The sequence below is a fragment of the Gambusia affinis genome, linkage group LG01 (genome assembly GCF_019740435.1).
Source record: "Gambusia affinis linkage group LG01, SWU_Gaff_1.0, whole genome shotgun sequence".
NCBI classification, from domain to species: Eukaryota; Metazoa; Chordata; class Actinopteri; order Cyprinodontiformes; family Poeciliidae; genus Gambusia; species Gambusia affinis.
In genome coordinates, this window is record NC_057868.1 from 22,955,649 (window position 1) to 22,975,088 (window position 19,440).

Below are 19,440 nucleotides of genomic sequence, written 5' to 3' on the forward strand. Positions count from 1 at the left end.
TTAAGAGACATGACACCGTCATAAACATGACATAACACCTGTAGAATATGAAAGAGTCCTTATGAATATCTATGACTGTTGTCATGAAATGTCATTTGGTAAATAATGACACTTTTAATGCAAAGTCGCTCAAAGTGCCAACTTTACATTATTTTGTAAATAATAATGCCTTAACACACTCATTAAGAAAGGAGTGCTGACATTAGACAAGGTATAGATGAGACGTTCTTAATCAAATTTAGTTTAGCCAAGAAGTAAATAATCCTTGTTTTCCATATCTACATCACAGTTTCAATATCCAGAACAAACATAAAGCCGACCCAGGAGACCCAGCTGTGGCCAACAGGCAAGAACACTGCTGTGATGAAGGTGCTCAGTCGGATTAGAGAAGCAACAATGCACGGCTTGTTCACTGGAATCTGCGCAAGGGGAGTCCACGCTTTCCTTGCGTTTCTGTGTGTTATTGCGTGTGCGTGTGCGTGTGTGTTTTAACGGCAGTCTCGCTCCTCCAGGAGCCGTCCATCTGCAGGACTATCTGATTACGCTCACCAACTGAAGGTCTCCTGTTTGATTACATAGTTCCCTCTCTTTGTGTCTCATTACTACACAGACGACAAACATAAACACTTGTACAAATAAGTTTGGGCACTTGTGAAGTTTAGTTGGGCCAGAGCCTTGACTATATATATAAGCCTATACCAATGTGACAATAAATACTTTGAAAATTGAGCCAAAATGTTAAATTAAAAACTCATTTGAATATGTTGTCTTGATTTTGTGACCAATATCCTGCTGTATTCTGTCAGTTATCTGCAATTACTTCAGCATGTGAAAACAAAAAAGGAATATCTCAAACTTAATGGCTTCTGGAGTTGAGTTAAAAAAAAGAAAAAGTGCTAAACTGACCAACATTATGTTAATGTCAAGTAATGAAGTATGAAAAAAAGATTTCTTAACATTGCAAAATTAAAATTTGAAATGTGTCACAGGTTTGCTCTATGGTTGTATGTAAAAAAACTATTTAGTCTGCCAGACCAGTCAATGGTGAGTCAAAAGTCAGCTCAACAGCCCCCCCTTCTGCTGAGCAAATGTAAATTCAGCGCAGAGAGAAATGAGGAGACTGTTCACTTACCCCTGTGTGATGTGTGACACCATCCACAGGATCTCCCAGAACGTTGATGGCGACCAGTGCAACCTGAAGAAGTCACATTTATTGACAACAGTTTGAGAACAATTAAAAAGTCCTTTTTGGGGAATTTTGGCCTCAAATGAAACACATTGAACCATTCTCCACAAATGAAGGAAACATGAAAAACTAGTGCGTCTTCCCAGGACTGATCCACCTCCCAAAGTTACTCTACTAACTTGTTACTGAGGTTTCAAAAATAGCAAAACCTTAAACACAGCAGCCCTCAACTACCTCAGTTAAGATCAGTAAATAAGTTTGGTTTTTTTTATAAAAAGAAAAAGATACTGTGCAAAACATTTTTGCCTCTGGTAGAGAACCAAAATGAAAACCAACCTGAAGCAACCCCGGTAGCTTTGTTTCTGATCTGGGAGAAATGCCGCAACAGATTACCTGATTGTAGCGATTGTAACGGTTGGCATGGTTCCTGTGGAGGGTTATTCTCAGATACGTTCCGACGGCATCAACGTGGACCGACTTCAGCTCCCGGGCTTTGAAGCCAGTCTTCTCGTTATCCGATAAAGACACATACCTGTTGAAAAAGTGCAACTTTGATATGTTAGGTCACACTTTGAACAGGTGCTGGAGAATACAAATGTCAATTTGTAGAGTAGAAATAATTCATATTGAACTGCTGGAACTGGTTCTGTACATCCTGAAACCATGCAGTGCTGAAACTGGCTCTTGATTTTCAGAGTGGGGATACGGCCATTTTGCAGGTTTCTTTGCATCTGGACTAAATTAGATCAGAGTAATTGGACAATATTTAACACTTACTTAACAAATATGTGACTTGTGATGAATGCAGATTCTTCAAAGGATAGTTTATGGACATTAGTGCCTTTATTTTGTTGGTAGGCATTTCAAAAATGAGCAGTTTTAGTGTGTTTATTTATTTTTTTAATTATTATTATTATTTTTTCCCACCAGGGGGTCTTTTTGTGGGCTCTAGTGTCCCCTATATGACAGTAGGCTGACAGGAAAAGGGCAGAAAGAGGGGGGAAGACATGCGGCAAATGTCGCCGGGTCCGGGAATCGAACCCGCGACCCGAAGGCCTCAAAATATGGGTCGCGCTATCCCCTACGCCACCACAGCACGCCCAGTGTGTTTATTTTTTAATTTTATTTTTGGCATTTCAACATGAAAATGGCCTGAATGAAAAAAGAAGATCTTCCAAACTGTGTAAAAACTGTGCATGCTCAATAAAATTGTCAGAACTAAGCCTGGTAAAGTCTGAGGTCTTACCCAAGTCTGTGAAACTGTCCAGGGAAGCCTGGAAGGCTGGCTTCAGGCAGGCTGTCACCAACATGAAATTCAACCTTGGCTGGGATCATGTACTGGTGAGCCAGCAACTGCAACTTCCTTATTCTACATCTCTCCGCCAGCTGGAGGGTGAGGTGCTGAGGATACGAACACATCCTGTAGAAATTTTGGTACATATAAATATTAGGCTCCGTTTAAAAAGGTAGATCAAAGAGTAACTTGAGTAAACGACATGCTGTAATGTAAATAATGAAAACTTATGTCAACATATTTTTAAGAAAACAAAGTAATGCGATAGCTTTAATGGTTATCATCTTGAATTTTACAGTATCTAACACCAAGATGGAAATTTATAGCAATAACTGTATTTCAATGTAGAAAGTGAAACCCATTTATACACTTGTTACAAATAGAAGGGTATACTACAAGCATTTATTTCTGTTCATTTTGATCATGTTTTAAGGGCTAATCATGGAGACGACTGCTGACTTGCAGTCACTGACATAATGAGCAAGTGGGGTAAATGACAAGCGATAAAACCAGCTCTTTACATAGCGGTGGATCCAAGTACATTGCTTGGACATGTGTCTGTTCCGGTTTTGTTAGAGCTCAGTGCTGCCTTTGACACATAGATCACGGAATTCTCTTTGAAAAGCTTGAACATGTTGTAGGTATCAAAGAAACAGGACTGGACTGGCTTAAATCTTATTTGTCTGACTCTGATTCTAGTTTGTTCACATAAATGATACATTTTCTTCAAACTGCAAGGTTACCTTTGGAGTACCACAGGGCTTTGTGCTTGGACTAATTGTTTTTGCTTTACATTGACTTTGAATTGGTAAAATTATCAGCAGGGGACATCCATCCACTCTTATGCTGATGATGCTCAGCTATGTCAGTGTATGTTCTGTCTTCTCAATCCCCTACTCAGTCGTGGCAACAAATGACTGCTCATGCTAACCCAGGCTTACTGGAACTTTTCCTCCCACAGTCACCACATGGATGCTCAGGGTGATGGATTGCTCCAAAAGATTCACTGGATGCAATCTGCTAGGTTTCCCTATTATGTTTGTAAAATGTGAATTGTTTCATAATTAGGACAAATCTGGATGTTTGTGTGTGATTGGACTGAAATGACTTTTTTGTAATGTACCTTGAGATGACGTGTGTTGTGAATTGGTGCTGTATAAATAAACTGAATTCAACTGAGTTACATTAAAAGTTGAGCGGACGGAAAAAGTACGATGGAAAAAGCAACAAGAATAACAGGAGCCTTAGGATGAATGAAAAAACAAAACTTAATTAAGAGTTTGGGAGAGAGTCAGCATGGTCAGCTGCTGAAGTTCATGACTGGCCCAGACGTGATCAACATAGATTAAAATAGACACATTCCTTGTGCTAAGACTCTCCTAAACCAGACAAAACATCAACAGTTACCTTACCTGGGCTGATATAGAATGAGCATAGGGTCTTACTAAAAAATTTTTAAAAAGCTAAATTGGGCAGTTTTGATGAAAAATCTCTTCATAATTTCCAGAACAGGATGGGATTAAGAGTCCAAGAAATATTCATTTTGTATCCATCTTTTTGTCAATGGGCTGCAAACTGTACTTTTTTTTCTTCACTCTTCATACATAAGGGACAACTCTATTCAGAATCTATTTTTAATTGTTCAAAATCTTAAATAGTAGACATAAAGGGTTTTATTCGTCAATAGACCAACAAAACAGATTTCTTCTTTACCATTAAGACATAAAGGTACTGTTAAAACGTAATAAGCTATCATTTTAAAAGTACATAGATATGGCAGGTCAAGACCAATTTTATTTCGTGGGGAGGAAAAGACGAGCAAGGTTTCTGTACCCATGCTCCACTATCAAAATCTAAGGTTTATGCTTTAAGGTCTAGATTGCTTAAATGAAAAATTCAACAGAGATTAACTACGTATCTGAAAGGAGACCCCTTGGGTTAAATTACCTGCTGGATCTCCAACCACTGACAGTGGGTGCATGCACCATCAGCTCCTTGGCACTGAAATTATCCTCATGACTTGAAGAGGTGACCGCAGTGAATTCTGTCTTCTTTGGCATTCCTCTGACAAACACTAGATATTTTTTTATTGCTGTTCAAAGGAGTTGCTAAAATATAAACAAAAGAAACAGTGTGAAGCTGCACGTGTAAGTTTTGGTTAAACAATTCTGTTGGGCTCAAATAATTTGATAAAATTACATATCTTTACATTTAACATATTTCAACTAATTTCATAATTGTGTAAATACATTAGAAAATATAAAAGAAAGACAACTTTTGGGTTGACAGGAGAATGTTTCCAGCTTGTCAGTTGCATACCAAAACCAGTTTACGTGACATTTACATGCAGAATTTCTCTTCATGAAGGCAACACAGACTAGCTACAGATAACATTGCTGAACACAATAAACGACACGTTTTCGCTGACTTAAACGTGTTAAAACTGTTTCATCTGCCAACATTGCAAACGTCATCTAGTCTAACATCACCTCTATTGTACAAAACACTCACCCGGCTAAAATGAGAATAAGACTGACAGTCGCGAGTCTCTATTTACAACTCGTTGTAAGCTCACAGCTAGATGTATAAAGACATTCTGTTGGGGGTTTTGGAGACGTCTTATCAGCAACATTACCGTATTATTGAAGGATCACACTCCCATCCCATCTCCAATACCAACGATGACAACAAGCTTTTCTCACATGCGCAGTAGATCAGCCTCAAAGGATTCTTCTTCTTCTTCTATGGTTTTTTATAGCAGCTTACACACTTTGCGTATTACCGCCATCAACTGGACGGAGATGTAATTTCAGAAATTAATTCTTCCTATACATCTTCAAATCTTACATATATATATATAAGTCCAGCCGTCATAGATCTCTAAGTTGTTTTTTATATAGTTCTTTGGACATCTCTTTACAATCCACAGCCTCACAAACATTCCAGACAATAGGAGGGAGCCAACCACTCCATTGAGTGGAAAGGGAAAAAAACAAAAACATTGGTGTTAAACAATATTCCCAAACACATACCCACAGAATTACAACCAACAATTCAACAAAACAAAAACAAGCTGGGCCCAAACAAAATAAAACAAACAGCACAAAAAACAACACCACCTGTTAAGGAGGGATAAATCCCTCACACATGGGCACACAAACCAAGACAGGACATGGATATTTAAAACTGCACATGTTGACTATCACTGTCAATAGCCAGAACCACAAGTAACCACCGAGGCTGCCGGGCCAGGGACACAGGCACACACACAGCAGAGCCGGCTCTTGTGCAACTCTCAGGTTTTAGGGAGGGCATCCAGTCTCTGAGGGGCCCAAGTTTTATAAACTTTTTGAATTGAACCTCTAATAAAAAATGTGATCTTCTCCAACTTAAGGAACAGGGACAGATCTTTCAACCAAAGAGAAGCCTTGGGTGGGTGTTCTGATTTACACACTAATAGTATTCTTCTTCGGGAAAGAAGAATACTAGGAGTGTTGAAAAAGCCAGTACATTTTTAAAATCATGTCTTAATGATATCTCCTTCCCTGGAGTTCCACATATTGCCAGTTCAGCGCTGGGTTGGATACCTATTTCAAAAGCTTCAGATAGGATCTGAAAAATTGTGGAGCAGAAGTTGCACAGTTTGTTACAGGACCAGAACATGTGAGATAAATTTGCCTGAGCTATATGGCAACGAGCACAGGTTTCACTGACTTTAGAATAAATCCTTGAGAGTCTGGCTGTACTGTAATGAATCCTATGAAGGACCTTGAACTGAACTGAATGATTCCAAGTCTCATCAGAAATGTGTATTCCAAGTTCTTCTGACCATTCTGCCCTGATCTCATCGAGCTTTACTGTATTGAATGATGAGATGCGGTTATAAATTTTGGAGATGAGACCTCTACATTGTGTTGGAGTTTTCAAAATGATGTCCATTCCTCCCTTTGGGGGTAAAATGGGAAAGCAAGGGCTAATGTTACAAACAAAGTCCTTGATATGCATTTCAATAACATTGTTTACATCCCCTTACAAAAAAATCCCATGAAAATCATGTGATCACACGTGGTTCCTATGTTCCACATGTGATAAAGTATTTTGTTCATGTGATCCATAGTTTATTCAACATGTGATCAAATATTTCTCACATGTGCTTTAGTTTATGTGCCTCTGGCATAACTTAAATAAATGTTAAGTTCAACTTCAACTTTAAGACAAAGCGACACTTATATTTATGTGTTAACAGAAATATTTGATAATAATGTAAAGTATATAGTTAACTAATAAAAATAACCAACTGGTCTGAAATAAAAGTTTAAAATGCTTTATAAAATAAAGGGTTTAAGTCTGATATATATATATATATATATATATATATATATATATATATATATATATATATATATATATATATATATATATATATATATATATATATATATATGGTATACATATATGGTTTGTATACCATATATATGGTATATGTATATGTAGATTTTTTTTATCCTGAAAATTGAGTGAATTATATCCAATATAATATCTTACCTTGATTCTGAATGTAACTCTTGAATACTTATTAATGCACCACTTGAATCTGAACAAATTAAAACTTCCCTCTCTCTTGTCTCCTCAGTCCATTCTAAAGCCATTAAAATTGCCATTAATTCACCTACACTGTCAATTTATCTGTTATTCTTTCATTTCTCATAATATTTAGATCTGGAATTACAAATGATATATCTACTTTATCATTTTAACCTTTTAGAAGCATCTGTATATATTTGTATATACTCTGAATATATTCTTTCTATATAACTTTCCACCTCCTTCTTTTCTAACTGTCTCCCTTTTTTCAGCAAGGAGATAGGGGTCCAAATGGGGACCACATGGTCCCCCATTTGGACCATGGGGGATCTTTGGACCCCATCATGGTCCAAAGATCCATGATGGGGTAACAGGAATCACAACCACAGGACTAATTAGAACGTTTTCTCTTACTTCATTTATAATTATCCATCCAAAACTATTAATTTGTTTCTTTTCTTTTTCTTGGCAAGGTTGCAGCGTAATATGTGGAGGAAGTTCTAAAATTAGCCTTTGTCTTTAGGGAGCTCTGCCAAAGAAATCATTTTACTTTATTTATTTTATTTATTTTTTTAAAAATAAATTACAAAAAATGTTTAAAATAAATTGCTTTATGTATAAAACTCTCTTCTACGGTCAAAGTTCAGAACTATGCGCAGACGCCTGCAGGATTTTATCGTAACAGAAAATTTAATGGTAACTCCGTTGTGAAAAAGTGTCCAATCCTTGTCAGAGTGTTTCCAGAGCAGTGCGTCAAGGTGAGTCCAACTAGTTAAATCCTTTCAACCTCTCTCACCAACTTTGGCCAATTTAACAAACTATTCCCTAGAAAGGAATTTCAGTTTGTTCATAATAGTTACTTGCAGATTCATAAATCGTTGTGGTTATCGCTGCTTGTACAATTCCCAGCAGGGTGTATTTACCTGCAAAGCGGAGGCCATCCACACACATACGCCACCAACTATTACAATCATCAGTACAAGTCTCACACTGTCTTGATTCGTCAGCAAACGATTTAGGCTCCTGGGCCAAAGTTTGAGTGTGAGTAGATTTTGTGGAAGAATCTTTTACATGCCTACATTCGCATTTTAAAGTTTGTGTTTGAGGTAATGTTTTAAATGAAGTTTGAAGCTGCTCTACTTTATGAGTCACAGTTTCTGTCTGAGTCCATATTTCCTTTGTTTCAGATGTCCAATGTTCTGTCTGTACAGATTTGTCGGCAGCATTTTCCGGCAGTATTTCGTCCTGCTGTTTCAACTGAAGTTGTATTTTCAATTCCCTATTTGCATCTCTCAGAGTCTCTGTCAATTCATACAATTCTGCTATCATGCCTTCAGATTTTGCAGTCAAAGCAATATATTTTTGGTTCTCCTTTTCCAAGTTTGAAATCTGTTCCATAAAACTGTCGCATTTGAGTTTGAAATCTTTAGTTTCTTCCATCAATTCTGAAATTCTCCTCTCATTTTTTTTGTTTTCTGCTTTCCATCTATCATTCTCTTCTGTCAAAGAGAAAACTGTCTTTATTCTTTCTTCTTCAGTATCCATTATCTGATCGTTAAGTGTTGTTAATCTCGACACCTTATGTTTCAATTCAGCTATGATGTGTGAAAGATTGTCTATTTCAGATTGGTGTCTATTTTCAATGTTTTGTACATTAATTTCTCCATGAAATATAACTTCTCTCAAACGTTCATTCTCCTGCCTGTATTTTAAACACATTTTTTTAAGTCCTTTCATCTCCTCAGACTGCTGCTGATATAAATATTGATATGTCTCACCAACCTGATTGTTTTCCATTCTCACCGTAAAACTAGCAACAATCCCCACGATATGTGTCTTGACAGAGAAAACTTTTCAATGAATGCACACAGTATTCTGTGTTAGTGACTTTACAAACATTTAATGCGTCATAATGACATCCGGTTCTGACGATCTGTGCTACTTTGTGCGTCACGATAGCTGTCTGTTGCGTACAAAGCTTGTTCTGTTGTTGTTCTGAGCATGCGCAGTGACACGACGTAGGCTTGATAGTCCGAAGAACCAGCGCCATGGAGATGAAGAGAGTAAGGACAGCCACTGAACGCGGTACCGGACCGTGTAGCTCTCAATAGGTCCAAACATCTCAGCGCTGTTAGTCAGTTTGAATGTTTTCTGCCACGTCACGCAAATAAACTTCTTTTCTTATTTTCTCCCACAACGCCGGTAATTATTGAGCAATAATGAACTGATTCCTTCACCATGCATTTTATCAATGCACTTTTAGACGCGACGGGGATGATTATCAACGTTATATCGAAGGAAAAGAGACTAACACATCGTGGACTAAATCAGAGTCTATGAAATACACTTTACATAGGCGTGTCTACAGTGTTTTATAATAACGTTATGCACGTAAATATAAAAAAACAGGAGTAACAATAACCATTGTAGTTTCTGATGCCCTCTATACATGGTAGCATGAGACTGCTATAACTCATCGTCTGTGCCAGCAGAAATATATATATATATATATATATATATATATATATATATATATATATATATATATATATATATATATATATATATATATATATATATATATATATATATATATATATATATATATATATATATATTTATATTCTGTTTTATAGATATAGATATTTTTCCAAATGTGAAGTGAGTATGTGTATCCGTAACAGTTTATTGTGCTTGTAGCCTGGCAACTTCTGTAAAACTGGAATTCATTGCTTAAAATGGTCATTTAAATTTAGACAAAATAAGTGTGTATTTTACCAAATAAATTATAAAATATTTAAAATGCAGAGCTTAAATAAAATGCTTTTATTTTCATTTATACTGTTTATTACACACAAATCCTGGTGGAAAAAATAGTATACAAGTACATAAGTATATTTTTAAATAATTTCAAAGAAACAAATCATTGACATAACAGAATTTTTTTGTCAACAGGTTCCACATAATTATATTATGTTAATTGAAAGTTAATTCTGATCTAATGTTAAAATCAGTTGGATCAGAATTTTTTTGCTGAACCTTGACTCTGGAATTTTATTTCTAATTATATTTTCTCTGCACTTGGTGGGCTTTCATTTTTATTAAGTGTAACCATAATATAGAAAAACTTCTCCTAAAACTAGTCAAGTATCACAAGTTTTAATTGTTATAATTGGCTCCTTGCTCCTTGCTTGGTCTCTAAATTATAAACACTGTTTCTCCCCTCACATATTTCTCATCTGGAAAACCCGGAATATTATTTACAAAAATCAATCTCTTTTTTTTTTCTCCCTACCCTACGTCATTCACGTGCGCCACGGGGCTTTTGTATTTTTGGCAACGTAACCGAATTAGCCGTTCTTTTGGTTGTTGAAAAGATTATAATATACCCATTTAATGTTTTTTTTTTTGTTTTGTTTTTTTTGCGTTGCTGCCACTGTACTCTGATAATATGAGGTCATTTTAATTCTTGACATTTCTACCAAACATCGACACAAAAGAGGAACGTTAAGCAACTAGCAGCAAAACAAATATTTCACTGCTTCCCAAGCAGAGCTAGCCTTTTTTTTTTTTAGAAATTATCAATGACAACCCTGACAGTTTTGCTCTGAAACACAGCAGCACGTTTCATATCTTTTTGTTTTTTAATAAAGGGCATTCGGACAATATTTGAAGCTTATTAGAAAGATGAAATAAGTGGAAATATATGCTGGATTGCTCATTTTGTGGGGTTTTGATTATAAAATAGAATGTCAGATTTGTTTTATAATGCTGAAGTTTATAATTTAGCTGTTTTATTCTTATTCTAAACAATAAGAAGAAGTTAAGGATTCACGGAGAGTCAAATATTTTAGCAAGGTTTGATTATTGTGCAATGCCTAGTAAAAGTATGTAGATCTTTTTTTCCACCTTTTGTCGCGTTGTAACTTCAAACTTTAGCTCTTTTTTTTTCTTTTTTCCTTTTTCTTTCAGAAAAAGTGTGGATTACGCAAGTATTTACCCCCCTTGAAATCCTGTGCTAAAGGAATGCCAAAAGGCAGTTTTAGTTTCTCACTAAAACGGTTTTATTTATTACTACTTGATTTGACTAATGTAACATTATTAAATAACTTCCTGTCGCAGTTTGGTTCATGTTTGTCATCCTCTTCCCTTAAACAGTGGGGTTCTTCCTGACCTTTGAACTGTCACGTCACATCACGGTTAAATATGTAGTAATTGGAATGTGACAAAATGTGAAAAGGTTGACTTTGCTATAAAATGTAAACACAAGACAAGCATTTTTATGGGTTTAGTCACATTTACATCTTCAGGATTTTCCATGGATCGTCGCAGACGAGCAGGAAGTTCACATGAAGGAGCCGAGACTCATTCCACTGAAATCCATGACGTCCGACATAGTGAAGGTCAGCTGAGAGAAAAACAAAACAAGAATCACTGTGATGTTCAAACGTTTTAGAACATTTCCTGTGAAGCGGTTTGCCAAAATGTCGTTCATGTCATGTGTTTAGGCTTCTCTGTTTACTGCTCCTCATATTTGTTTGTTTGGCTGCCACAGATGCAGCTCTATGTGGAGGAGAGAGCCCAGAAAACGTAGCGAGAGACGACAGATCGCGCTGTGAAAAGCTCATCGGCGACAGCTGCACATCATAAGCAGAATATTCATCACAGCCTGTCGGTGCAAGATGAGTTCATCTGAAAACGTGGCGTCAGGAAATGTGAAACATACCTGATGGGATATATCTGAGGTGGTTTCCTTTTGATGCGTCTGGCTTTGCGAGTCAGACTGAAACACTGGGATGCCGTTCGCCAAATCCTAAATGAAATGTGTTATTTGGAAAGGTGGTTTTCTGTGTGAAGTTGTAGCTCCAGTGAGAGTACCATTAATAAAATTCAAGATGTGTTTTTTTTTTTTTTGTGGTAAAAGTACTGTTTGGTCCTGTCTGCTTAATGAACAGTTTTTAACAACTTGTCCATTAAAAAATTACGCCATGAATTTAATATGATTGACCTGTCAAACCTGAACTTACATTAGTTGGCTTCAAGAAGTGCCTATGTATTCATGTGTTGCCAAATCATGATGTGTTGAAATGCCATTGTTCTGAAATGATTTACAATTAAAAAGCATTGCATTCTTTCTATATGGCCATGTTCTTGGACAGATCGGCCACCAACCTGTTGGATGAGATCAAACCCCATGATCAGTACAGGAGACTCATAATGGAACTAATATTTAGTTTTCCAAAACAATTCATAGAATGAACCGTTCCTGCATAATAGAAGTCTGTCTCTAAGGGTTTTGCTTGACTGAGGTGGCTTCTTTATTCTTTTAGGTGCATGCACATGGTTGATCTTTGATGACCTCACAAAATATTTATTACCATAATATCTTTAAAATGATAGCGGCACAAATGAAAAGTTTTGCTGCACAAACATTTGACACCAATTTTGTGTAATTTGAAGGTGAGGAGCCAACTTCACTCAAGTTATCTTATTCTATTCCAGCAACAAATACTTTCCCTAATGTGTTTATTATAATTCACTAAAATGTCTCTATACCTCACCCTCATAGTTTCTCTTATCTATTCCAGGGTTTACACACTTTCAAATCACTGCACATCATTTTCTATACCTGCTTAATCCTGTTTAGTGTTGAAGGGAGACTAGAGTCTGTTCCACAAATCCCAGATTAACAAGTTGAACCACCGCAGGTCTAGAAATGGACCACCATGGGGAAACGTTCAAAACTCTTACGTCGTGGACTGGTGCAATAACCTGCATTATCTTGTTCTGACTCAAACAGCTCCAGCAGCCCTCGGATGACCTTTGGTACGAGACACAGAACAGGGTTTGGGTTAAGCAAAGCTCAACGCCAAGGCAACAGGAAATAAAAAGCAGCAACTTCAACACGCAGAATACATGCCTCAAGAGTGTGCAATGATTTATTAAGTGTATCCTCCATGTATTTCTGTAAGACTTTTAAAAAATGTTTTCCTTTCTCACCTCCTTTTTGCCGACTTCCTACCTCCTACCCGGATGGCTGATACTGGACACAAACCCTCTGATTGGTTTACTTCAAGGTAAGTTTCTCTTTCATTGATTTATTTTTAATTTTATTTTGTCAAAGAATATTTGACAGGCTGTCACTAGTCTGTGTAAATGAATGACTGAAGGTTGGAGCAGCAGGTTGCCTACACGTTTGCCATTAACAGGGACTCAAGAAACAAGGGTGCAAAATTCTTTGAATTATGTGTTAAATGTCATAAATATGTGTACTTTGGGAACCGTAGAGTGTCTGTTGCTGTCGGTGACAGACAAAAATATGTCCGCTCTGTTATGATACAGTAAAAACAACAACCAAAAAAAAAGAATCAATAAATAAACATTTAGCTTTCAATATATCCAGAATGTTGATTTATCTGGGAAAAATTGAATTCTGGATATGTCCAACAAACATCAGACGGGCCCAATAATATTAAATTGGACAGTTTAACTTTTTGAGAATTATTGAAATAACAGCCTAGTTTTCTTTTCAAACGTGCACATTATTGATATGATCTTAAATTTTTGTATAGTAATTTTAGATATTGTTAATTTTAGATATGTTTAATTTGAGATTTCTGTAACGTCTTTTCTACTTTCTACTTTAACATTGATGTTCAAAAATATCAATTGTGATATCAGCAGAAGTAGATTTTTTTCCATTCTGAACTCTGTTAAATTTATTGACATCTTATTAGGATTTAACAAAAGATTTTTCTGTACTTTTAAAAGACCAGTGATCTACAAATATTTTTTTTCTGTTTGCAACAGAGCAGGATGAAGATAAATTGATAGATAGCGTCACTAAGCAACAGGCTGCAGGCACCTTGCTGTATTTGTCCTTTACAGGTTCCTTCTGATTTTGTTTTTAATCACAACAAAAATGTTCAGATCCTTAAAGTTGGATAGACCTGAGAGAAGACAGTCAACTTTCATATGGAGGTTTAATAAATTAATAGGAAAAAAAATATGTACAAACAACAAGAACTTATGTGAAAAAGTAGTTGCTCCCTAAACCATAATAATAACGGGTTATGGAGCAATAATTGTCATCAAGAATTGAAAACTGAAAATTAGTCTTTCACAAACTTGTGGACGAAATTGAGTCTATTCCTCTTTAGACAGTTGTTCTGATTGGAGGGATAACTGTCTGTTTGAGGTAATGTGACAGCATCTTAACAAGATGCAAGTACAGACTTTAACTAGACCACTGTTTCCCAACCCTAGTCCTCAAGGCTCACTGCCCTACATGTTTTAGGTATTTCCTTGCTTCAGTCCAGCTGATTTCAATTGATGACTGATTAACAGGCGTTTATTGAACAACAATCAGTTGAATCAGGCACATTAAAGCAGGGAAATATGCAGGACGGTGTGCCTTGAGGACCAGGGTTGGGAAACTCTGAACTAGACCACTCTGAAATCTTTTTTTTAAGCCATTCAGAGACATACTCGCCTGTAACATTTGTTCTGAATTGGTGCAATACAAATAAATTGAATTAAATGGATCATGCACGTTGGTCTACCACTGACCTGCTACATAACAGAATGGTGGCTTTCCATATCTTATCAGGACACAAGCCATCCAGGTTTTGAAGTTAAAAATCTCCAAATCATCACACAACCACCATCATATTTAACTGTCAGAATGATGTTCTCCATGTAAAACACTTTTAGTTTCATGCTTGATATAGCAGGATGTGCAAATTCTAAGACGTTCTACTTTTGTTTTTGCTCACACATTATGAAAATATCTCTAAATCTGCTTACCAACATTTGTTGCTTAAAGACATTGTTGGTGACTTGCAGGGCTGGTGGGGGCATGTGGGATTTCTGTGCTGTGCTCCCTCTTCAGAGTACATCTATTGATAGAGGAGAGGTAAGGAAATTGTCTGACATGTATGCAAGAGTTTTTCAGTCCTATACTGATATTTCTACAGATTACAGATTATCCTTTACATGATAGTTCCTGTCATTTGCAGCTGGAAAGAAAAGAATAATGAAGGCACATCAAGTGGGAGGTCAAGCAGTAAGCCAATGAGAGCTAAACATGGACTTTTTGGAATGCTCCAGTTTCTCTTTGTGACTGGGATACTGGCCATTGTGGGGTCCCGTGTGGCGTCACTGGTGGTACTGGAATTCTGCCTGCGAGCCGTCTCTGGCCTGCTTACAGCTGGACCGGTAAGGTGTCGGCAGTATAGTGACAGAATCAAGTGACGCCTGTCAAACCTGCATAGTGTTTGGTCCACAAAGATGCAGCACTTTGTCAGCTTTGCTTCACACGGTGTTTTGGGATCCTTGGTATGCCTCTGGCGCGGACCAAACTGTTGTGTCAGTTTTTCCAGCTCTGATCTTTGTTTCGTGTTACAAACCAGTTTTTGATGACAACCAGGTTTTAATTCCCTTAAATCAGGCGTGTTGGAGCAGGAAGTTAGGTTCAGAGACTGACTTCTTCAGTTATGCACTATAGTTTCATGTCTCATTAGTTCTTGTCACATTTTTAAGAAAATAAAAAACATTGCTTCTTTTTAACTTTCTTTTTTTTGTGGACAAATGGAATGTATTTTGTCAAAGTTTTATGAGCCAGACCAACACAAAGTTGTTCATAACTAGTGTAAATTAGTTATAGGTTCTTTTTACAAATAAAAATCTGAAATGTGCGTTGTACATTTTATTTTATATTTTATATTCAGCCCTGTTCATTTTTATATTTTATATTTTATATTCAGCCCCGTAAAAGAGCCACATTGTGGTGGAGGCTTTTAGAATATCTCCCAACCAGCACGGCACATCTAGAGAGTGAACATTTACTCATGAGGTTTTGCCCTGGAAAATAGCTCTAACCAGGTCAGACTGGAGACTTGGTTAGCTCTGACCAAGTCAGATGTTCATCTGTGAACATCAATTCTCTTCTCATCAATTCAAAGATCTCTATCTATCTGTCCACCTCCCTCGTCCATGTTGAACAAAACCTCATGGAACACGTAGCATTTTACTAGAGGTCTGAATTTCAGTTCAACAAGAATTTTAATTTTACCTAACTAGGTATATGTTGTCTTCTAAAATTAAAGGAAAATGTAATTAGAACTTTATAAGGTTTTCTTTTAATGGTGGTTTGGACTTGGAGCATTATAAGTAGGTATGATTTTTGTTTGTGGGGCTCTGACTGCTCTGCCATGCCGACACAGTCATACAATGACCTAGAAAATAGGTAATGAATAGCTATTATTGTGACTTTTATCATTCGTTATCAGAATTGCATCACAAAATTTTGTGACTTTAAGTTCTCATAGCCCAATAAATACGAATAAACCAGTGATGACTTTAACTTTGTTTATTTCAGTGTTTCATAATTCCACACGTATTTACCACTCCCTATTGTGTGGTATAATTGATCCATCGCATCTTCTCTTCCCCTCCTAGGAAACCAGGAAGTTTCTGCAGCAGCTGCTAGTGCAAAGCCAGTTCTCCTTGGGCTGTGCCATCAGCTGCAGTTTGCACTTTCTCCACGAGGGGGCATCCCAGCGCTGGCTGTGCCTTCTCCTGGCAGCAGCTCTCAGTTGGTATCTGGCAAAAAAGGCAGCAGCCCTTCTGCATCATGTCATTGTTCTGTATAAGCTGCACAGCTCCCAGCGCTACTGCGGCATTTGCATCAGCCTGCTCACATCAGGCTGCTATCTGCAGCCCATGCTTTGCAGGACTATGATCATTGCCTTTTTTGTGGCCGTGCTGGCAGCCGTATCGATCATCAACCAACAGTTTCTGTCTGCAACCGAGGCCTTGAGGTTCTGGACACCGCTGACTATCTGCTACACATTGTTGGTGGTGTACATGCAGGGTGAGGATCCTGTCAAACGATTCAAGCTCTCTATTAGAGGGTATCCGATGAAGCCACTGCTTCGTCCGTATTTATGATGACGCAAACATGTCTTTTGGGTAGAAATACACTCCCGGAGTGTATTCAGTAAGAGAAAAAGCCATCATTTATTCATTAGTAATAAAAACAATTTGATGTTTTGGCAACTGAGTGCACCCAACCATTCCTGCTCATTTCCCATTTTAAATCTCTCAACCCTACAGAAGAACAGCATCGTCTGCCGAGCAGCCAAGCTGTCCTCAATGCAGTAGTCGTGCGTCTCGGGGGTTTGATGGTCCTGATGCTGACAGTGGGACGCTGGGCCGATGTGTTCCACATCTTAATATGTTTCCTCGGTGAGGCCAGCTGTCTCATCTCAAACATGGATCTGCTGGATGCAGCGTCCTCGCAGGTCAGTCGGTTTCTCTGGAGACCATTAAACTGGGGCAGAATACCAAATGTGCTTATCAAACTGCATTCCAGGGAGAAAAAGAACTTCTTAAACTTTTATCCCAGGAGGGGAACAGTTTAGGAGTCCCTACGACACATTTAGGTCAGAGAACTCTCTAACTTGTGTAAAAAAAAACAAAAAAAAAAACAAGCCTACTTTTCTTTTCACAAATCTTATCTTGCTGTAATAACTAGGCTTTTAAAACACTACATGAAATTAACAGAACACATGAAAAATTAACTACTTAATGCACTGATTTAGAAAAATAAGTGTAATCTCTTCTGACTGTAAAAAGTAGAACAAATGAATTTTAGTAACTAATTAAGTTCAAATATAAATTGTGTTTTAAATATTGATATTAAAATATCTAGAATATTCAATTTAGAGCTAAAAGAGCAAGGCCATTCAAACGCTGACAAGCCATAACATTATGATTTGAATAAAACATTGCGCTGTAAAATCTTAGCGCTGTTTGTGCTGTTTTCCTGTCAATAGTCATAATGTTATGGCTCAATGGCAAATACTCTGTCTCTGGAAGTTATTCGTGCATTTTTTTTCTGTCATATGGTTTCTGCACACAGGACGAAGAGGATTTTACAAACTATGCAAGAAGAGATCGTCGACAAACATCACAAACACATGTGAAGCAGCATCCCAGATAGCATGGACTATTCTGAGGAGGTCATAATACGTAAACATCAGATTTTTGCAATGTCTAAATAGACCTGTACTGTTATTTTACTGCAATTTGTCATAAAATTCCTCCCATGTTATTTAATGCAGTTGCTCTACAGAAGTGATAATAGATCACTACTACACTTATAATTTTTATGATTAAAGTCAGAAATTTGACATAATAATACCTGAAAGCATGGTTAATTGGGGGGGGGGGGGGGGGACCCCACAGTTCTGGGAATATGGGTGACCTTGTAACTAAAGAGCCCTGTATATTTTTACTTTTTTGTTGTTAGTTTTTGCTTAAATATTAGTCTGAATTGTATTTTGGCTTGTATAAAAAATATAAACCAGATTTGTATGTAAAACCCATTATTGTTCGTTTTTTCTCTGTTATTTTTCACTAGTGGAAACATTTGTATTCAAAAGTATTCAGTAAAACAAAGGAAAAGAAAACTTTTAAAACTGCACACTCCAATAACACTTACTATGAGACTGAGAGCATACGAAACCCATCGTGGACTCATCTTTCATTTCACTCTCGCTGTCATGATAACCTGCTCGTTTAGCCAGTAAGTTAACTGAATAAAAAGAGGTAAACGGACACTTCAGCTGGGTACAGACGTCGATTGCCTTTTAATTGATCGTTTATGCACCAGTTTATCTAACTTGCTATCTCTATTACTATAATTTTTTTGATGTATTTAACAACAGTTGTCAGCGTCGCTTGCTAACTGCGTTATTTTACTTCACATTATTTTATTGAAACGTAAGGGCAAAATGGCTGACGAAACTATTACTACTGTTAGTCTCACAAAATGGCGTAGAACAAAGACCTAGGCCCCTGGAGGCTTTGTTGATTTTTTTGTGTGGACTTTGTACGTATTTTTCACAGTAATGAATCCACGTTTTCTTTGGCTAGTTTCACCAAACATTGTTTTAACACCCAACACACATTAAGGTTTCGTTCTCGTCTTTGCGACACGTTTTAAAGCTTGTCGTCTTTTCGTGATTTATGTTCTGACACCCACATCGAAAGAAATCCACATTTTGTCGTCGGTATGAAGACTTGTTTATTTAGAGCTGAGGGCAGATAGAGACATATTCCAAGAGAGGGTTTCTGATATATCACTCCAGTTCCTTCTCAAAAAAATTTACAAGGGGAACAATATGAGCCTGTCGGTCCCGTATCCATAGTAATCCACGTCTGAGAACCACAGATGACGACATTTGCGTTTTGGTGTCTGGTCGATCCACCAAAATAGTAAATTGTACTCCCATGGGTTTAATGGATTTATAATGATATAAAGTTCCACATCAGGACGGATTCAGTAGGTTTGAGAAAGACGGTATCCGAA

At 37.0% G+C, this 19,440-nt stretch overlaps 2 protein-coding genes across 5 annotated transcripts in view; one reads left to right on the forward strand and one right to left on the reverse strand.

The window, feature by feature from the left end:
* cep104 (centrosomal protein 104) overlaps window positions 1-5,255 on the reverse strand; it is a 32,845-nt gene extending 27,590 nt beyond the window's left edge. The window contains exons 1-5 of one of the 3 annotated variants that reach the window (XM_044117227.1): window positions 5,116-5,248; window positions 4,428-4,588; window positions 2,433-2,606; window positions 1,580-1,718; window positions 1,133-1,195 (exon numbers count right to left, since the gene is read on the reverse strand). In XM_044117227.1, coding sequence (XP_043973162.1) covers window positions 1,133-1,195; window positions 1,580-1,718; window positions 2,433-2,606; window positions 4,428-4,540 — 489 coding nt within the window. In that variant the 5' untranslated portion in view covers window positions 4,541-4,588; window positions 5,116-5,248. Of the gene's footprint in view, window positions 1-1,132; window positions 1,196-1,579; window positions 1,719-2,432; window positions 2,607-4,427; window positions 4,589-4,991 lie in introns of all 3 variants that reach the window. The other 2 variants (XM_044117235.1, XM_044117242.1) reach the window with 2 other exon arrangements.
* A 7,644-nt stretch (window positions 5,256-12,899) lies between these two features.
* On the forward strand, window positions 12,900-18,579 carry tmem82 (transmembrane protein 82). 2 transcript variants are annotated; one of them, XM_044120958.1, is made up of 6 exons: window positions 12,900-13,141; window positions 14,910-14,979; window positions 15,083-15,281; window positions 16,524-16,938; window positions 17,181-17,368; window positions 17,989-18,579. In XM_044120958.1, exons 1-6 carry the CDS (start codon window positions 13,048-13,050, stop codon window positions 18,067-18,069), a joined length of 1,047 nt encoding a protein of 348 aa, XP_043976893.1. In that variant the 5' UTR covers window positions 12,900-13,047; the 3' UTR covers window positions 18,070-18,579. The 2 variants fall into 2 exon arrangements, with proteins under 2 accessions (XP_043976893.1, XP_043976883.1); XM_044120948.1 differs by having other exon boundaries at window positions 17,181-18,579.
* The last annotated feature ends 861 nt before the right edge of the window (window positions 18,580-19,440 follow it).

Bases quoted from the DNA above. Each gene is read 5' to 3' on its own strand.
- tmem82 (XM_044120948.1), top strand. From the start codon at position 13,048: ATGTTTTCCTTTCTCACCTCCTTTTTGCCGACTTCCTACCTCCTACCC. The intron at 15,282-16,523 runs GTAAGGTGTCGG...TTCCCCTCCTAG, and splicing joins GCCTGCTTACAGCTGGACCG to GAAACCAGGAAGTTTCTGCA. The intron at 16,939-17,180 runs GTGAGGATCCTG...TCAACCCTACAG, and splicing joins GTTGGTGGTGTACATGCAGG to AAGAACAGCATCGTCTGCCG.